This window comes from Rhinopithecus roxellana, chromosome 12 (genome assembly GCF_007565055.1).
Source record: "Rhinopithecus roxellana isolate Shanxi Qingling chromosome 12, ASM756505v1, whole genome shotgun sequence".
NCBI lineage: Eukaryota > Metazoa > Chordata > Mammalia > Primates > Cercopithecidae > Rhinopithecus > Rhinopithecus roxellana.
The window spans coordinates 108,471,110-108,486,762 of NC_044560.1; the positions used below are offsets into that span (position 1 = coordinate 108,471,110).

General features: G+C 52.5%; 1 protein-coding gene across 1 annotated transcript in view; it reads left to right on the forward strand.

The window, feature by feature from the left end:
- Positions 1-221: 221 nt before the first annotated feature.
- Positions 222-15,653, forward strand: part of SULT2B1 (sulfotransferase family 2B member 1) — a 49,119-nt gene continuing 33,687 nt past the window's right edge. The window contains exon 1 of the mRNA XM_010368656.2: positions 222-468. Within this exon, the coding sequence (XP_010366958.1) occupies positions 398-468 (71 nt within the window). The 5' untranslated portion in view covers positions 222-397. The remainder of the gene's footprint in view (positions 469-15,653) is intronic.

Consider the following 15,653-nt stretch of genomic DNA (forward strand, 5'->3'; position numbering starts at 1 on the left):
GCTGAGATGGGTGAGATCAGCGCCATTTCCCAAATGAGCAACGTGGGCTCCAGGTGGGCGCCCACAGGCCCAGAACTGCCGGTCCGGAAGTTTCCAGTGTGGGCTTGACACTGATCCCCTGGACTCTGCCCCCAGCTGAGCACCAGACGCCAGGACGTGCCCATCACTGCTCCTCCCCGCCCTCAGATCAGGGTGACTCCCTCCGGCCTCTCCCCGCTGTCGGAGGCGTGGGTAGCAGCTGGGAAAACCGGCTGGGTGCTGCCCCTCCCCTTGGGCCGGGCACGGAGTAGGCACCTGGCGTGCTCCCCAGGTGGCAGACGCTGTCGCTGCGCACACCTGGCCTCTGTGCCGCCTGCTCCCTGCTCGTCCTCCCCTCCCCAACCCTCACCCACCTGCCATGGACGGGCCCGCTGAGCCCCAGATCCCGGGCTTGTGGGACACCTATGAACCTGACATCTCGGAAATCAGGTGAGGCCCAGACCTGGGCAGGAGCCAGGAGATCCCAGGGAAGAGGTGGCTGTTTGGGGGAGCCAGGGGCTGCGGCAGGGGTGGCCTCCAGCCTCCCATGGCAGCAGGCCTAGCCCAGACTTGGCTGGCGGGGCTGGGCAGGGCTGGGGCATCCAGCGTGGTGTACAGGTCCCTCCTGAGAAGGGAGTGAGGACTCGGCCGTGCTGAGTCACCAGCGGGGATGCCTGGGGTGTCCCTGTCCCTCTCCGGGACTCAGTTTTTCTGTCTGTCAAAGGGGCTCACAAGCCCTGTGTCTCCCTGAGAGAGGAGTGGAAGAGAGCAGGCCGCTTGGTGCACAGTAGTTGCTCAGGAAACACAATGGCCCTGTAGTACCCAGGACGCCCCATGCAAGCCTGAAATAACGGGGGTGTTTGGGGTGAAATGGGAGAAACTGGGGTGCCGCTGAGACCCAGAGGGAGTCTGTGTTCTAGGGGGGCTTGGGGCTGAGAGGGCAGGCTCCGGACTCTTCAGGTATCCTAAGAGTGGTTAGAGCAGAGCACTGCCCACCTCCGTGAGCTCAGCATGACTCCCTGTTCCTGGGGATGAGTCAGGCACTTTGACAGCACCTGCTTTCCAGGTGGGGAAACTGAGGCTGGGAGGGAATGCACCATGACCGCAATTACAGAGCTGGAAGCAAATCTGAAGCCAGTCTGTCTCACCCCAGAGCCTGTGGTTTCTCCTGCTCCTCACGGCCTTCGTGATGTCCCTTTACACCCCTCCCCGTGGCTCCATTTTTCAGGTGAGTGTGCAGAGGCCCAGAGAGGGCAGGCAGCCTGCCCCATATCTTACACAGCGAACTGCTGAGACAATCTGCAACCACTTGTATCTTTTTTTTTTTTTTTTTGAGACGGAGTCTCGCTCTACCACCCAGGCTGGAGTGCAGTGGCCGCATCTCAGCTCACTGCAAGCTCCACCTCCCGGGTTCACGCCATTCTCCTGCCTCAGCCTCCCGAGTAGCTGGGACTACAGGCGCCCGCCACCTCACCCGGCTAGTTTTTTGTATTTTTTAGTAGAGACGGGGTTTCACCGTGTTAGCCAGGATGGTCTCAATCTCCTGACCTCGTGATCCGCCCGTCTCGGCCTCCCAAAGTGCTGGGATTACAGGCTTGAGCCACCGCGCCCGGCAACCCCTTGTATCTTGTACTCTTGCCAAGTGAGACCTTCCTGGCAGCCTGGACCCCTCCAGCCACCATGGGCTGTGAGGAGGAGGACAACCAAGACCCGTTCTCAGCTCAGTTGCCTCATTCCTTTCTTATTTAATTTAATTTAATTTTTTTTTTTGAAATGGAGTTTTGCTCTTGTTGCCCAGGCTGGAGTGCAATGGCACAATCTCAGCCCACTGCAGCCTCCGCCTCCCGGGTTCAAGTGATTCTCCAGCCTCAGCTTGTCAAGTAACTGGGATTACAGGAGCCTGCCACCATGCCTGGCTAATTTTATTTTTGTATTTTTGGTAGAAAAGGGGTTTCGCCATGTTGGTCAGGCTGTTCTTGAACTCCTGGCCTTAGGTGATCCACCTGCCTCGGCCTCCCAAAGTGCTGGGATTACAGGCGTGGGCCACCGCGCCTGGCTGCCTCATTTCATTCCACTGTTTCAGGCCCTCTCCTCCCCTCCCTCAGCCAGAAGCTGGGGCATGGAGAGGCCTTCTTGGGTGCCTGGGACTCCAGAGACAGGAGCAGTTCAATCCTGATTGCTGTGTGACCTAGACAAGCTTCCTAGTGTCTCTGGGCCTCCTGGGCTGAGAGCGGTGACCAGGCTGGCCCAGTTCTGCTTGAGGGAGGCCCCAGCATTCAGTACTCAACATTGGCTCATCCAGGCCTTCTGAGTTCTGCAATTCTTCCCTCCGGAGATAAACAGATAAGCCAGCTCGCCTCTGGGAAGGCCTCACCCCCACCCCATCCAGGCACCTGGGAGCCTTTTTTATCTCTGCTAAGGCCCTGCCAGCTGGTCATAAAATGCCCTGAGTGTGCTCGCTAAGTGGGTGACCTTGGTTCAGTCACTGACCCTCTGCAAAGCTCGGTTTCATCATCGTGAGGGAGAACAGCCCTCCCCTGCAGGACTCCTCCAGCCCTGAATGGCTGCATCGCCCTGGGGGGTGCCCTTAGGACCTCAAACTTCCAGGCTCTTCTGGAATCCCCTAGGCCAGGAAGCGTGCCTCTCCCCAGCGAGCCCACTTGACCATCCCCCTGGGGCCTGCTTCCTCCCGGGTGTCCCCCTCTCGGGCCCCCTCAGATACGCCACATCCCCCTGAACTCAGCAGCCCCCCAAATTCGCATCTCCTCCTGGGTTGTCCATCTCAGGGATGCCCCCCCCAACCCCACATCACTGGCTCAGATCCACAGGGCTTCTCCTGGCCCCGACTTTCCCCCCTGCTCGCCCCCAGCCTGTCAGTCCCCAATCCCCACCCTCGTCCCCTGACTCTGCCCCGGTTCTTCCTGTCGGTTGCCACAGCCCCAGCTCAGGCCTCCTCATCTCCCCCCAACACCACCTCAGCTGTCCCAGGCTGCTCCTCCCTTCCTCCCAGCCATCCTGTGAATTCCTCAGCACCCAGCCCTCACCCACCCCGCCCCCAGCCTCCTCACCTGCATTCCAACTACTCTACTTTGTTTTTTTTTTTTTTTTTTGAGACTGAGTCTGGCTCTGTCACCCAGGCTGGAGTGCAGTGGCACGATCTTGGCTCACTGCAACCTCCGCCTCCTAGATTCAGGTGTATTACCTCATCTAATAATCACAGCCATCTGAGATGAACCCACTCTGATTACTGTCATCCCGTGTTAGAGATGAGGCCCAGAGAGGTTGAGTGACTTGCCTAGGGTCACACAGCTGCCAAGCAGGGAACAGCCAAGATTTGAACCAGGGAAGCCTGACTGTATCACGCCCTGGACAGGAAATGTAGAGATGATGAGCAAGACCAGGAAGGAGCGAGATCCAGGAGGTAGATTCAGCCCAGATGGGAGGCACAGCAGGCACTCTGAGGTTCTAGCCTCCCGAGTAGCTGGGATGACAGGTGCGTGCCACTGCGCCCGGGTAATTTTTTTTTTTTGAGATGGAGTCTTGCTGTGTAGTCCAGGCTGGAGTGCAGTGGCACGATCTCAGCTCACTGCAACCTGGGCCTCCCAGGTTCAAGCGATTCTCCTGCCTCAGCCTCCCAAGTAGCTGGGATTACAGGCACCTGCCACCACGCCCGGCTAATTTTTATACTTTTAGTATGGACAGGGTTTCACCATGTTGGCCAGGCTGGTCTCGACTCCTGACCTCAGGTGATCCACCCACCTTGGTCTCCCAAAGTGCTGGGATTACAGGTGTGAGCCACCACGCCCGGCCTATCTACTCTATTATTTCTATTTACTTCTGGCCACACTGTTCCCTGCCACAGTGCCTTTGCTTATCTGGCTCCTTCCACAGGGATCCCAGAGAGATCTTTTCTCTCTCTCTTTTGAGACAGAGCCTCGCTCTGTGGCTCATGCTGGAGTGCAGTGGCACAATCTCGGCTGACTGCAATCTCTGCCTCCTGGGTTCAAGCAATTCTCTTGTCTCAGCCTCCGGAGTAGCTGGGATTAAAGGCAAGTGCCACCACGCCCAGGTAATTTTTAAAAAATTTATTATTATTATTATTATTATTTTTTGGAGATGGAGTCTTGCTCTGTCACCTGGGATTTCTGTCACCTGGCAATTCTTCTGCCTCAGCCTCCCGAGTAGCTGTCTACCACACCTGGCTAATTTTTTGTATTTTAGTAGAAATGGGATTTCAGGCCGGGCGCGGTGGCTCAAACCTGTAATCCCAGCACTTTGAGAGGCCGAGTCGGGCAGATCACGAGGTCAGGAGATCGAGACCATCCTGGCTAACACGGTGAAAACCCATCTCTACTAAAAAATACAAAAAACTAGCCGGGCAAGGTGGTGGGCGCCTGTAGTCCCAGCTACTCGGGAGGCTGAGGCAGGAGAATGGCGTAAACCCGGGAGATGGAGCTTGCAGTGAGCTGAGATCCGGCCACTGCACTCCAGCTTGGATGACAGAGCGAGACTCCGTCTCAAAAAAAAGAAAAAAAAAAAAAGAAATGGGATTTCATCATGTTGGCCAGGCTGGTCTCAAACTCCTGACCTCAGGTGATCTGCCCGCCTCGGCCTCCCAAAGTGATGGGATTACAGGTGTGAGCCACCGCGCCCGGCCTAATTTTTGTATTTTTAGTAGAGACAGGGTTTCACCACTTTCGGGCCTTTGCACGCACCAGTGCCCTGTCCTTTGCCTGGACTGACCTCTGCCCTCTCTCCTTCCTTCGCCAAACTGCTCAGGCTTTAAGAGTCAACACAGGCAATTTAGGATTTTTGGCCAGGGGGATGAGAGAATGCAGGCAGACACCCACCCTGGGTCCCAGGTCCCTGATCACGCTGGTCTAACTTCAAATCTGCCCCGTGGCACCAAAATATTGGCCTGTTTGTGGATGGGAAATGAATGTGGGAAATTTGTGAAAAGGATGTCGAGGATGAATGAATGAATGGAGGTTCCATTAAGCAACCTCTGAGCTGGTGCTTCCAGGATGAGTCAGGGTTAGCAGACGGGGAGGAGGGGCAGGGCATGCTGGGAGAGGGAATGGTTGGGGCACAGGCAAGTAGGTGGCTTCAGGAGAGTAAGGATCAGCTGGGTCGGAAGAGAGCCAGCCGCAGTGGAAACTCCCTGTGGTGGGCCATCCTGCGGAAGACCTGAGCGGCTCTCACATGGTTCATTCTTTAAGCACCCCCAGGGAGAGAAACTATTGTTTTCAGAATACACACATATGTGATTTAAAAAAAAAAAAAAAAGTTGCTGGCGCAGTGGCTCACACCTGTAATCCCAGCACTTTGGGAGGCCGAGGCGGGTGGATCACTTGAGGTCAGGAGTTCGACACCAGCCTGGCCAACATGGTGAAACCCTGTCTCTACTAAAAATACAAAAATTAGCCGGAGTTGGCCGGGCGCGGTGGCTCAAGCCTGTAATCCCAGCACTTTGGGAGGCCGAGACGGGCGGATCACGAGGTCAGGAGATCGAGACCATCCTGGCGAACACGGTGAAACCCCGTCTCTACTAAAAAATACAAAAACTAGCCGGGCGAGGTGGCGGGCGCCTGTAGTCCCAGCTACTCGGGAGGCTGAGGCGGGAGAATGGCGTAAACCCGGGAGGCGGAGCTTGCAGTGAGCGGAGATCCGGCCACTGCACTCCAGCCTGGGCGACAGAGCGAGACTCCGCCTCAAAAAAGAAAAAAAAAAAAAAAAAAAAAAAAAAAAAAAAAAAAAATTAGCCGGAGTCATGCGGCACACCTGTAATCCCAGCTACTCAGGATGCTGTGGCAGGAAAATGGCTTGAACCCAGGAGGCGGAGGTTGCAGTGACCTGAGATCGTGCCACTGCACTCCAGCCTGGGCAACACAGCAAGACTCTGTCAAGACCCCCGCCAAAACAAAGTTATCCTAGGCCGGCATGGTGGCTCCTGACCATAATCCCAACACTTAGGGAGGCCAAGGTGGGAGGATCATTTGAAGCCGGGAGCTCAAGACCAGCCTGGACAACACAGCAAGACCCCTGTCTCTAAAAAAATAAAATAAAAACCAAACAAGGAATTGACCAGAATTTAATTCAGGATAGCAGCTCAAGGGAAGAGTAGATGCCACAGGGAGGGGCCCAGAGATACCAGCAAGATGCATCGCTCAGAATATTCTAGTTTATGGGGTTGGTTATAAATTATGCTTTAGAAATTTAATATGTGAGATCGGGCTCCGTGGCTCATGCCTGTTATGCCAGCAGTTTGGGAGGCTGAAGTGGGCAGATCACTTGAAGTCAGGAGTTCAAGACCAGCCTGGCCAACATGGTGAAACCCTGTCTCTACTGAAAATACAAAAATTTACCAGGCATGAAGGTGCCTGCCTGTAGTCCCAGCTACTCGGGAAGCTGAAGCAGGAGAGTTGCTTGAACCCAGGAGGCAGAGGTTGCAGTGAGCTGAGATCGCACTACTGCACACTAGCTTGGGTGACAAGATTGAAACTCCATCTCAAAAAAAAAAGAAAAAGAAAAAAGAAATTTAATATGTGTTCCATGTGGCCTTGTACGTAAAAAGGACTAAAAAGGATAATAAGGGCTAAATTAAAATCGTAAGAGGCCAGGCGCGGCAGTTCATGCCTGTAATCCCAGAACTTTGGGAGGCCAAGGCGGGCAGATCGGGAGTTCGAGACCAGCCTGGCCAACATGGAGAAACCCTGTCTCTACTAAAAATAAAAAAAAGACCGGGCGCGGTGGCTCAAGCCTGTAATCCCAGCACTTTGGGAGGCCAAGACGGGCGGATCACGAGGTCAGGAGATCGAGATGATCCTGGCTAACATGGTGAAACCCCGTCTCTACTAGAAATACAAAAAACTAGCGGGCGACGTGGCGGGCGCCTGTAGTCCCAGCTACTAGGAAGGCTGAGGCAGAAGAATGGCGCGGACCCGGGAGGCGGAGCTTGCAGTGAGCTGAGATCTGGCCACTGCACTCCAGCCTGGGCGGCAGAGCGAGACTCCGTCTCAAATAAAAAAAATAAAAAAAAAAAATAGAAAAAAACTCAGCCGGGCATGGTGGCAGGCGCCTGTAATCTCAGCTACTTGGGAGGTGAGGCAGGAGAATCGCTTGGACCCAGGAGGCAGAGGTTGCAGTGAGCCAAGATCGTGCCATTGCACTCCAGCCTGGGCAACAAGAGTGAAACTCTATCTCAAAAAAAAAAAAAAAAAAAAAAAAAATTACAATTAACAAAATTTTTAAAAAAATAAAATCGTAAGAGGAAAACATTTGGCACAGGCGGTAGGCAGGATGGGCTGCAGAGCCAGTAGACTGACAAGTCCAGGATGTTATAATCCCTGTAACATCCTTGAAGTTGTTCTCAACCTATTGAGTGCTGTCTGTATTACCTCATCTAATCCTCACAGCCGTCTGAGATTAACCCACTTTAACTACTGTCATCCCCTATGAGAGGTGAGGCCCAGAGAGGTTGAGTGACTTGCCCAGGGTCACACAGCTGCCAAGCAGGGCGTAGCCAGGATTTGAACCAGGGAAGCCTGACTGTATCACGTCCTGGATGGGGAACTTAGGGATGAGCAAGACCCGGAAGGAGCGAGATCCGGGAGGGAGGCTCAGCTCAGAGAGAAGGCATAGCCGGCGCCCTGCGGTTTCAGGCGTTTCTTTGCATTCCCTGCTTACTGGGCTACGGAGAGTGTCAAGGCCAGAGAAGCCACGCCGGCCTTTGGACCTGGCGCGCCTCGGGCAGCCAAGGAGAGCTGCGATGGCCGCTCCTCCCCTCGCTCTGATCTCGGGAGTCCCTGGCGCCGGCACCGTCTCATCTCTGCCTCTTATTGGCGGGGAGGGCGAGGAGGGGCCACCTCTGGTTTTTCAACCCCGGTCCCGCCTTCCTTAGGGAGGGCTGAGCCACTTGAATGATTTTACGGCCAAAACACTGCCAGTCATGAGGCTGCTTTTTCTTTTTTCTTTTCTTTTTTTTTTTTTTGAGACGGAGTTTCGCTCTGGTTGCCCGGGCTGGAGTGCAGTGGCGCCATCTCGGCTCACTGCAACCGCCGCCTCCTGGGTTCAAGCGATTCTCCTGCCTCAGCCTCCGGAGTAGCTTGGACTACAGGAGCATGCCACCATGCCGGGCAAATTTTTGTAGTTTTAGTAGAGACGATGTTTCACCATACAGGTCAGGCTGGTCTCGAACTCCTGACCTCAGGTGATCCACTCGCCTCGGCCTCCCAAAGTGCTGGGATTACAGGAGTGAGCCACCGCGCCCTGAAGCTGCTTTTTCTGAGACAGGGGCTGATCAAGAGTTTTCAAACAATTAAGAAATAATAAGGGCCGGGCGCGGTGGCTCAAGCCTGTAATCCCAGCACTTTGGGAGGCCGAGACGGGCGGATCACGAGGTCAGGAGATCGAGACCATCCTGGCTAATATGGTGAAACCCCGTCTCTACTAAAAAAAAAAAAAAATACAAAAAACTAGCCGGGCGCGGTGGCGGGCGCCTATAGTCCCAGCTACTCGGGAGGCTGAGGCAGGAGAATGGCGGGAACCCGGGAGGCGGAGCTTGCAGTGAGCTGAGATCTGGCCACTGCACTCCAGACTCCAGCCTGGGCGACAGAGCGAGACTCCGTCTCAAAAAAAAAAAAAAAAAAAAAAAAAAAAAAAAAAAAAAGAAATAATAAGACATTGCCTCCCCACTGGGTGAGATTTGGGCAGGCACACTAGGGAGAGGGGCTTTGGGGCCAGCACTAGCGGATGCGGGGACTTGGGGAGAAGTGGAAAAAGATGCTCACGGTTCCCTCCTTCTCCCCCCAGCCCCTGACTCAGGCTTCAGGAGTGAGGCACAGGATGTGCTTTCCTTTCCACTCGCTCTTTGGGGTAAGGGGTGGCAGTTGTGCCTGGCGGGCCTGCGTGGGGACCGGCAGAGGAAAGGCTGAGAAGTGGGGACGTTCAGAGTTCAGGATCCATTTGGTTTTGTTTTTTGTTTTGTTTTGTTTTGTTTTGTTTTGTTTTGGAGACAGAGTTTTGCTCTGTCCCCCAGGCTAGAGTGCAGTGGCGCGATTTTAGCTCACTGCAACCTCCGGCTCCTGGGTTCAAGCGATTCTCTTGCTTCAGCCTCCCAAGTAACTGGGATTACAGGCATGTGTCACCATACCCAGCTAATTTTTGTGTTTTTGATAGAGACAGGGTTTCTCCATGTTGGCCAGCTGAGTTCCGGACCCATTTGGAAAGAACCAAGCAGCCCAGTTTGCCACCTGGAGGGTCTGGAGGAGGAACTGTGGGACCCAGTGGGTCACCCATGACATGGAATAGATGCCAGGCCGAGAAGGGAGACCCTAGCCTTGCCTGGAGGCCTGGAGTGGAGGCCCTAAGAGAGGTGTGGCCGGCTACTTACATGGGGACCAGAGCCCCAAGGATCTGGGAAAGTGGGGACCCTGACACCGCAGGCAAGAATGCCTGCAGAGGCCAGGTGCCACAGCTCATGCCTGTAATCCCAACACTTTGGGAGGCCGAGGCGGGAGGATTGCTTGAGGCCAGGAGTTCAAGACCAGCCTGGGCAACATAGCAAACCCTCGTCTCTCTTTAAAAGAAAAAAAAAAAAATTAAAAAGAAAAGAAGAATGCCCACAGGAAGGCAGTCCCAGGTTCGAATGCCACTTCTGTGGCTCAGGAGCTGGGACCCTCCTGGTAGACAGGACTGCCCTCAGGGCTCAGCGTCTGTGAAATGGGCAATGACCGGGGAAGGGCCTGACCCGGGCTCATGGCTGACTCAGCATTTGTGCTGTTTCTCTCTTTCCTCCTTCCCCAGTTTCTGGGACCGCTGCTGAGCCAGGGAGGGAGGGAGGGGACGGGTGAGGAATGATAATAATGATGAGCTTCCTGAACATCTGCCCTGAGCCAGGCCCTGTGCTGAGGGCCGTGTGGGGAGGAGCTCATTCAGTCTTCACAACAGCCCTGTGCGGTCCCAGTGTTACGATGCCCATTTTACAGATGGGAAAACTGAGGCCCGACTCAACCCTCATGCCAGAGAAAGGAATCCGACAGGGGCTTGGAACTGCAGTCAGAGGCTGCCCCTCAGTGGCCATTTTTTCTCTGGGGGCCTTGTCATCCCCTGTGGTTTCCATGACTCTGGCCACCCTCCATAGATATATACCAGGAGCCCATAGGAAAACATTTTCTCGTAGCCACGTTTTTCAAAAAAGCATAAAAGAAACAGGTGAAATTAATTTTTTTTTTTTTTTTGAGACGGAGTCTCGCTGTGTTGCCCAGGCTGGAGTGCAGTGGCCGGATCTCAGCTCACTGCAAGCTCCACCTCCCGGGTTTACGCCATTCTCCTGCCTCAGCCTCCCGAGTAGCTGGGACTACAGGCGCCCGCCAACTCGCCCGGCTAGTTTTTTGTATTTTTTAGTAGAGACGGGGTTTCGCCGTGTTAGCTAGGTTGGTCTTGATCTCCTGACCTCGCGATCCACCCGTCTCGGGCTCCCAAAGTGCTGGGATTACAGGCTTGAGCCACCGCGCCCGGCCAGGTGAAATTAATTTTAATCACATCTCTAATCTATCTGAAATAGCATTTCCACATATAGTCAATTTCAAAAATTGTCACTGAGGCTGGGCGTAGTGGCTCATGTAATCCCAGCACTTTGAGAGGCCGAGACGGGTGGATCCCTTGAGGTCAGGAGTTCGAGACCAGCCTGGCCAACATGGTGAAACCCCATCTCTAGTAAAAATACAGAAATTAGGTCAGCTGTGGTGGCTCACGTTTGTAATCCCAGCACTTTGGGAGGCCGAGGTGGGCCTATCACTTGAACCCGGGAGGTGGAGGTTGCAGTGAGCTGAGATCCCGCCGTCGCACTCCAGTCTGGGCAACAAGAGCAAAACTCTGTCTCAAAAATTAAAAAAAAAATTAGCCAGATGTGGTGGTGGGCACCTGTAATGCCAGCTACTTGGGAGGCTAAGGCAGAAGGATCGTTTGAACCCAAGAGGCGGAGGTTGCAATGGGGCTGAGATCGCACCTCTGCACTCCAGCTTGGGAGACAGAGGAAGACCTTGTCACAAAAAAATAAATTTGGGCCCTGTGCGGTGGCTCATGCCTGTAATCCCAGCACTTTGGGAGGCCGAGACAGGCGGATCACCTGAGGTTGGGAGTTCCAGACCAGCCTGACCAACATGGAGAAACCCTGTCCTACTAAAAATAGAAATTTAGCCAGTCGTGGTGGTGCATGTCTGTAATCCCAGCTACTCCGGAGGCTGAGGCAGGAGACTCGCTTGAACCCGGTAGGCGGAGGTTGCAGTGAGCCGAGATCACGCCATTGCACTCCAGCCTGGGCAACAAAAGCAAAACTCTGTCTCAAAAATAAATAAATAAATAAATAAATAAATAAATAAATAAATAAATAAATAAAATTAAGATTAAATAAATAAATAATAAAGGTATGCTGGAAGGGAGAGAGAGAGGAGGCATTTGAGAGCAAGGAGGAGAGAAAAAGTGAAGAGCCCCAGGCGAAAGGTGTCGCGCAGGGTGCGGTTCCATGGTGTGGCGGAGCATTCGACACTCAGGGAACAAGCCAAACTGGACAGTGAGAACGGAACAACACTAGCAGCCCAGCTAGAGCGGGACTCGGAGGGGCAGGGCCTGTGGTGAGACTGCCAGGCTTCAAGGGACAGAGCCAGGGACCTTGAACCTAAGGTGTGTGCCCCATCAGGCAGATGTGGGTGAGATGCTCTCCATCCCAGAGCCCCACTCTCCTCTTCTCCAAAATGGGCCTTGGCTGGGTGCAGTGACTCACACCTGTAATCCCAGCACTTTGGGAGGCTGAGGCAGGCGGATCACCTGAGGTCGGGAGTTCAAGACCAGCCTGGTCAACATGGCAAAACCCCATCTCTACTAAAAACACAAAAATTAGCCGGGCCCAGTGCTCACACCTGTAATCCCAGAACTTTGGGAGGCCAAGGCAAGAGAATCACTTGAGGTCAGGAGTTTGAGATCAGCCAGACCAACATGATGAAACCCCGTTTCTACTAAAATACAAAAAATTAGCCGGGCGTGGTAGAGTGTGCCTGTCATCCCAGCTACTCGGGAGGTAAATAAATAAAAATTAAAAATCATATGAATATTTATATAGATTTTTATTATTTTATTATATATAGATCACAGTTTTACCTGTTTTGAGGATATATACGATATTTATACAGACTTTATTTATTTATTTATTTTTTGAGACAGAGTCTCACATCCTCACCCAGGCCAGAGTGCAGTGGCATGATCTCAGCTCAATGCAACCTCCGCCTCCCAGGTTCAAGCAATTCTCTTGCCTCAGCCTCCCAAGTAGCTGGGATTACAGGCGTGCACCACCATACCCAGCTAATTTTTGTGTTTTTAGCAGAGACGGGGTTTCACCATGTTGATCAGGCTTGTCTTGAACTCCCAACTTCAAGGGATCTGCCTGCCTCGGCCTCCCACAGTGCTGGGATTACAGGTGTGAGCCACTGTGACCAGCCGATATTTATATAGACTTTAAGTGTGCAGGAATTGGAAAGAAAAAAAAAAGTGAAGGGGGAACTTTCCCTATCAGATCTTTTTTTTTTTAATATAAAATTTTATTAAAATAGATTTTTTGTGGAGACGGGGTCTCACTCTGTTGCCCAGGCTGATTTTGAACTCCTGGGCTCAAGCCATTCTCCCGCTTTGACTTCCCAAAGTGGTAGGATGACAGGGGCATGCGCCACTGCACCCAGCCTCCTATCAGATCTTAAAACCTACTTTACAGCTACTACAATGCAAATCATATGATATCCACTCTGTGACCTAGCAATTCTGTTCCTAGTTATTTGCCCAAGAGAAATGAGAACGCAGGTTCCCACAAAGACAGGAACAGCTGTGGCAGCTTTGGGAGTAATAGCCTGACCTGGAAACCACCCAGGTGTCCATTAACAGAGGACTGGATCAACACATTGTGATTTATTTATGCAGTGGAATTCTACTCAGCCGCAAACGGGAACAAGCTCTAATGTACACACAGACACGGAAAATGTCAGCAACATTATGCTAGGCAAAACCAACCAAGACGCCGAAGAGCCTCTTCTGTAAGATGACAGTTCCAGAACATGCAAGATGGAGTTGACACAATCTGTGCGGTGGGGGAGGTGGAGAGGTGGCCTCTGGGGACAGGGCAGGGACTGATCGAGACAAGATGCCGTCCGGGGCATAGGCGCCGTGGCTCACGCTTGTAATCCCAGCACTTTGGGAGGCCGAGGCAGGTGGATCACTTGAGGCCAGGAGTTCAAGACCAGCCTGACCAACATGGCAAGACCGCATCTCTACTAAAAATACAAAAATTAGCCGGGTGTGATGGCACATGCCTGTAATCCCAGCTACTCGGGAGGCTGAGGCAGGAGAATCACTTGACCATGGGAGGTGGAGGCTGCAGTGAGCCGAGTGCCAAGTTGATGCCATTGAACTCCAGCCTGGGCAACAGAGACTTCCTCTCAAAAAAAAAGAAGAAGAAGACTGGGCTTGTGTAATCCCAGCACTTTCAGAGGCCAAGGTGGGCAGATCACGAAGTCAGGAGATTGACACCATCCTGGCCAACATGGTGAAACCCCATCTCTACGAAAATACACACAAAAAATTAGCTGGGCGTGGTGGCGGGTGCCTGTAGTCCCAGCTACTTGGGAGGCTGAGGCAGGGGAATCGCTTGAATCCAGGAGGTGGAGGTTGTAGCGAGCCAAGATCGCGTCACTGCACTCCAGCCTGGCGACAGAGCAAGACTCCATTTCAAAAAACAAAATAATAATAATTTAAAAAATAGGCTGGGCATGGTGGCTCAAGCCTGAAATCCCAGCACTTTGGGAGGCTGAGGCAGGCAGATCATGAGGTCAGGAGATCGAGACCATCCTGGCTAACACAGTAAAACCCCATCTCTACTAAAAATACAAAAAATTAGCCAGGCGTGGTGGCACACGCTTGTAGCCCCAGCTACTTGGGAGGGTGAAGAAGGAGAATCGCTTGAACCCGGGAGTCAGAGGTAGCAGTGAGCTGAGATTGTGCCATTGCACTCCAGCCTGGGCGACAGAGCGAGACTTCATCTCAAAAAAAAAAAAAATAATTAAAAATAATTTAAAAATAAAAATAAAAGAGACCAGATGCAAGGAAACTGGGGGCTGGACTGTCCTGTATCTTTTTTTTTTTTTTTTTTTTTTTGAGGTGGAGTCTTGCTCTGTCGCCCGGGCAGGAGTGCAGTGGCGCAATCTCGGCTCACTGCAATCTCCGCCTCCCGGGTTCACGCCATTCTCCTGCCTCAGCCTCCCAAGTAGCTGGGACTACAGGCACCCGCCAACACGCCAGGCTAGTTTTTTGTATTTTTTAGTAGAGATGGGGTTTCACCGTGTTAGCCAGGATGGTCTCGATCTCCTGACCTCGTGATCTGCCCGCCTCGGCCTCCCAAACTGCTGGGATTACAGGCTTGAGCCACCACGCCCGGCCCCTCCCAACCTTTTATTTTGAAATTTTTCAAAACTTACAAGAACAATGGAAGGATTACCCCGTGAACACCACTATACCCACCACCACTAAAATTTGGGGGTTTTAACAGTTTTTAAATCTTTTTTCTTTTTTACAGTGTCCCTCTCAGGATACACTGAAATTTTATTGTATAGTACTTGTTTTGTCACAGATCTTTGTATCCCTCTAGCCATGTATCAATCCTTCTGGCTTTTGTGTTATTGTTGTTGTGGTTGTGGTTTTATGGTCGTTATTTTGAGATGAGATTTCACTCTGCACGCCCAGGCTGGAGTGCAGTGGCGAGATCTAGGCTCACCGCAACCACTGCCTCCCAGGTTCAAACGGTTCTCCTGCCTCAGCCTCCCGAGTAGCTGGGATTACAGGTGCCCACCACCACGCCCAGCTAATTTTTGTATTTTTAGTAGAGACGGTGTTTCACCATATTGGTCAGGCTGGTCTTGAATACCTGGCCTGGTGATCCACCTGCCTCAGCCTCCCAAAGTGCTGATATTACAGGCGTAAGCCGCTGCTCCCGTCCTAATTTTTGGTTTTATAGTAGAGACAGGGTTCCGCCATGTTAGACAGGCTGGTCTCAAATCCTGATCTCAGGTGATCCACCTGCAGAGGCCTCCCAAAGTGTTAGGATTACAGGCAAGAGCCACGGCATCCAGCCTAATCCTTAGTTTTGATGCATTTCAAAGTAAGTTACAGACATCTGAATGTTTCACCCTACACATTCCAGGCTGCATATTATTAACTACTGCAATATTTGTTTATGGTTGTGTGTGTGTGTGTGTGTGTGAGGAAGAGAGAGACAGAGAGAGAGAGAGAGAGAGAGAGAGAAAGAGAATCTCCCTCTGTCACCTAGGCTGAAGTGCAATGGCTAGATTTTGGCTCATTGCAACCTCTGCCTCCCAGGTTCAATCGATTCTCTTGCCTCAGCCTACCAAGTAGCTGGGATTACAGGTGCCAACCACCATGCCCGGCTAATTTTTGCATTTTTAGTAAGATGGGGTTTCGCTCTGTTGGCTCAGGCTGGTCTCAAACTCCTCACCTCAGGTGATCTGCCTGACTCGGCCTCCCAAAATGCTGGGATTACAGATGTGAGCCACTGCTCCCAGCCAGTTTTTTTTTTTTTT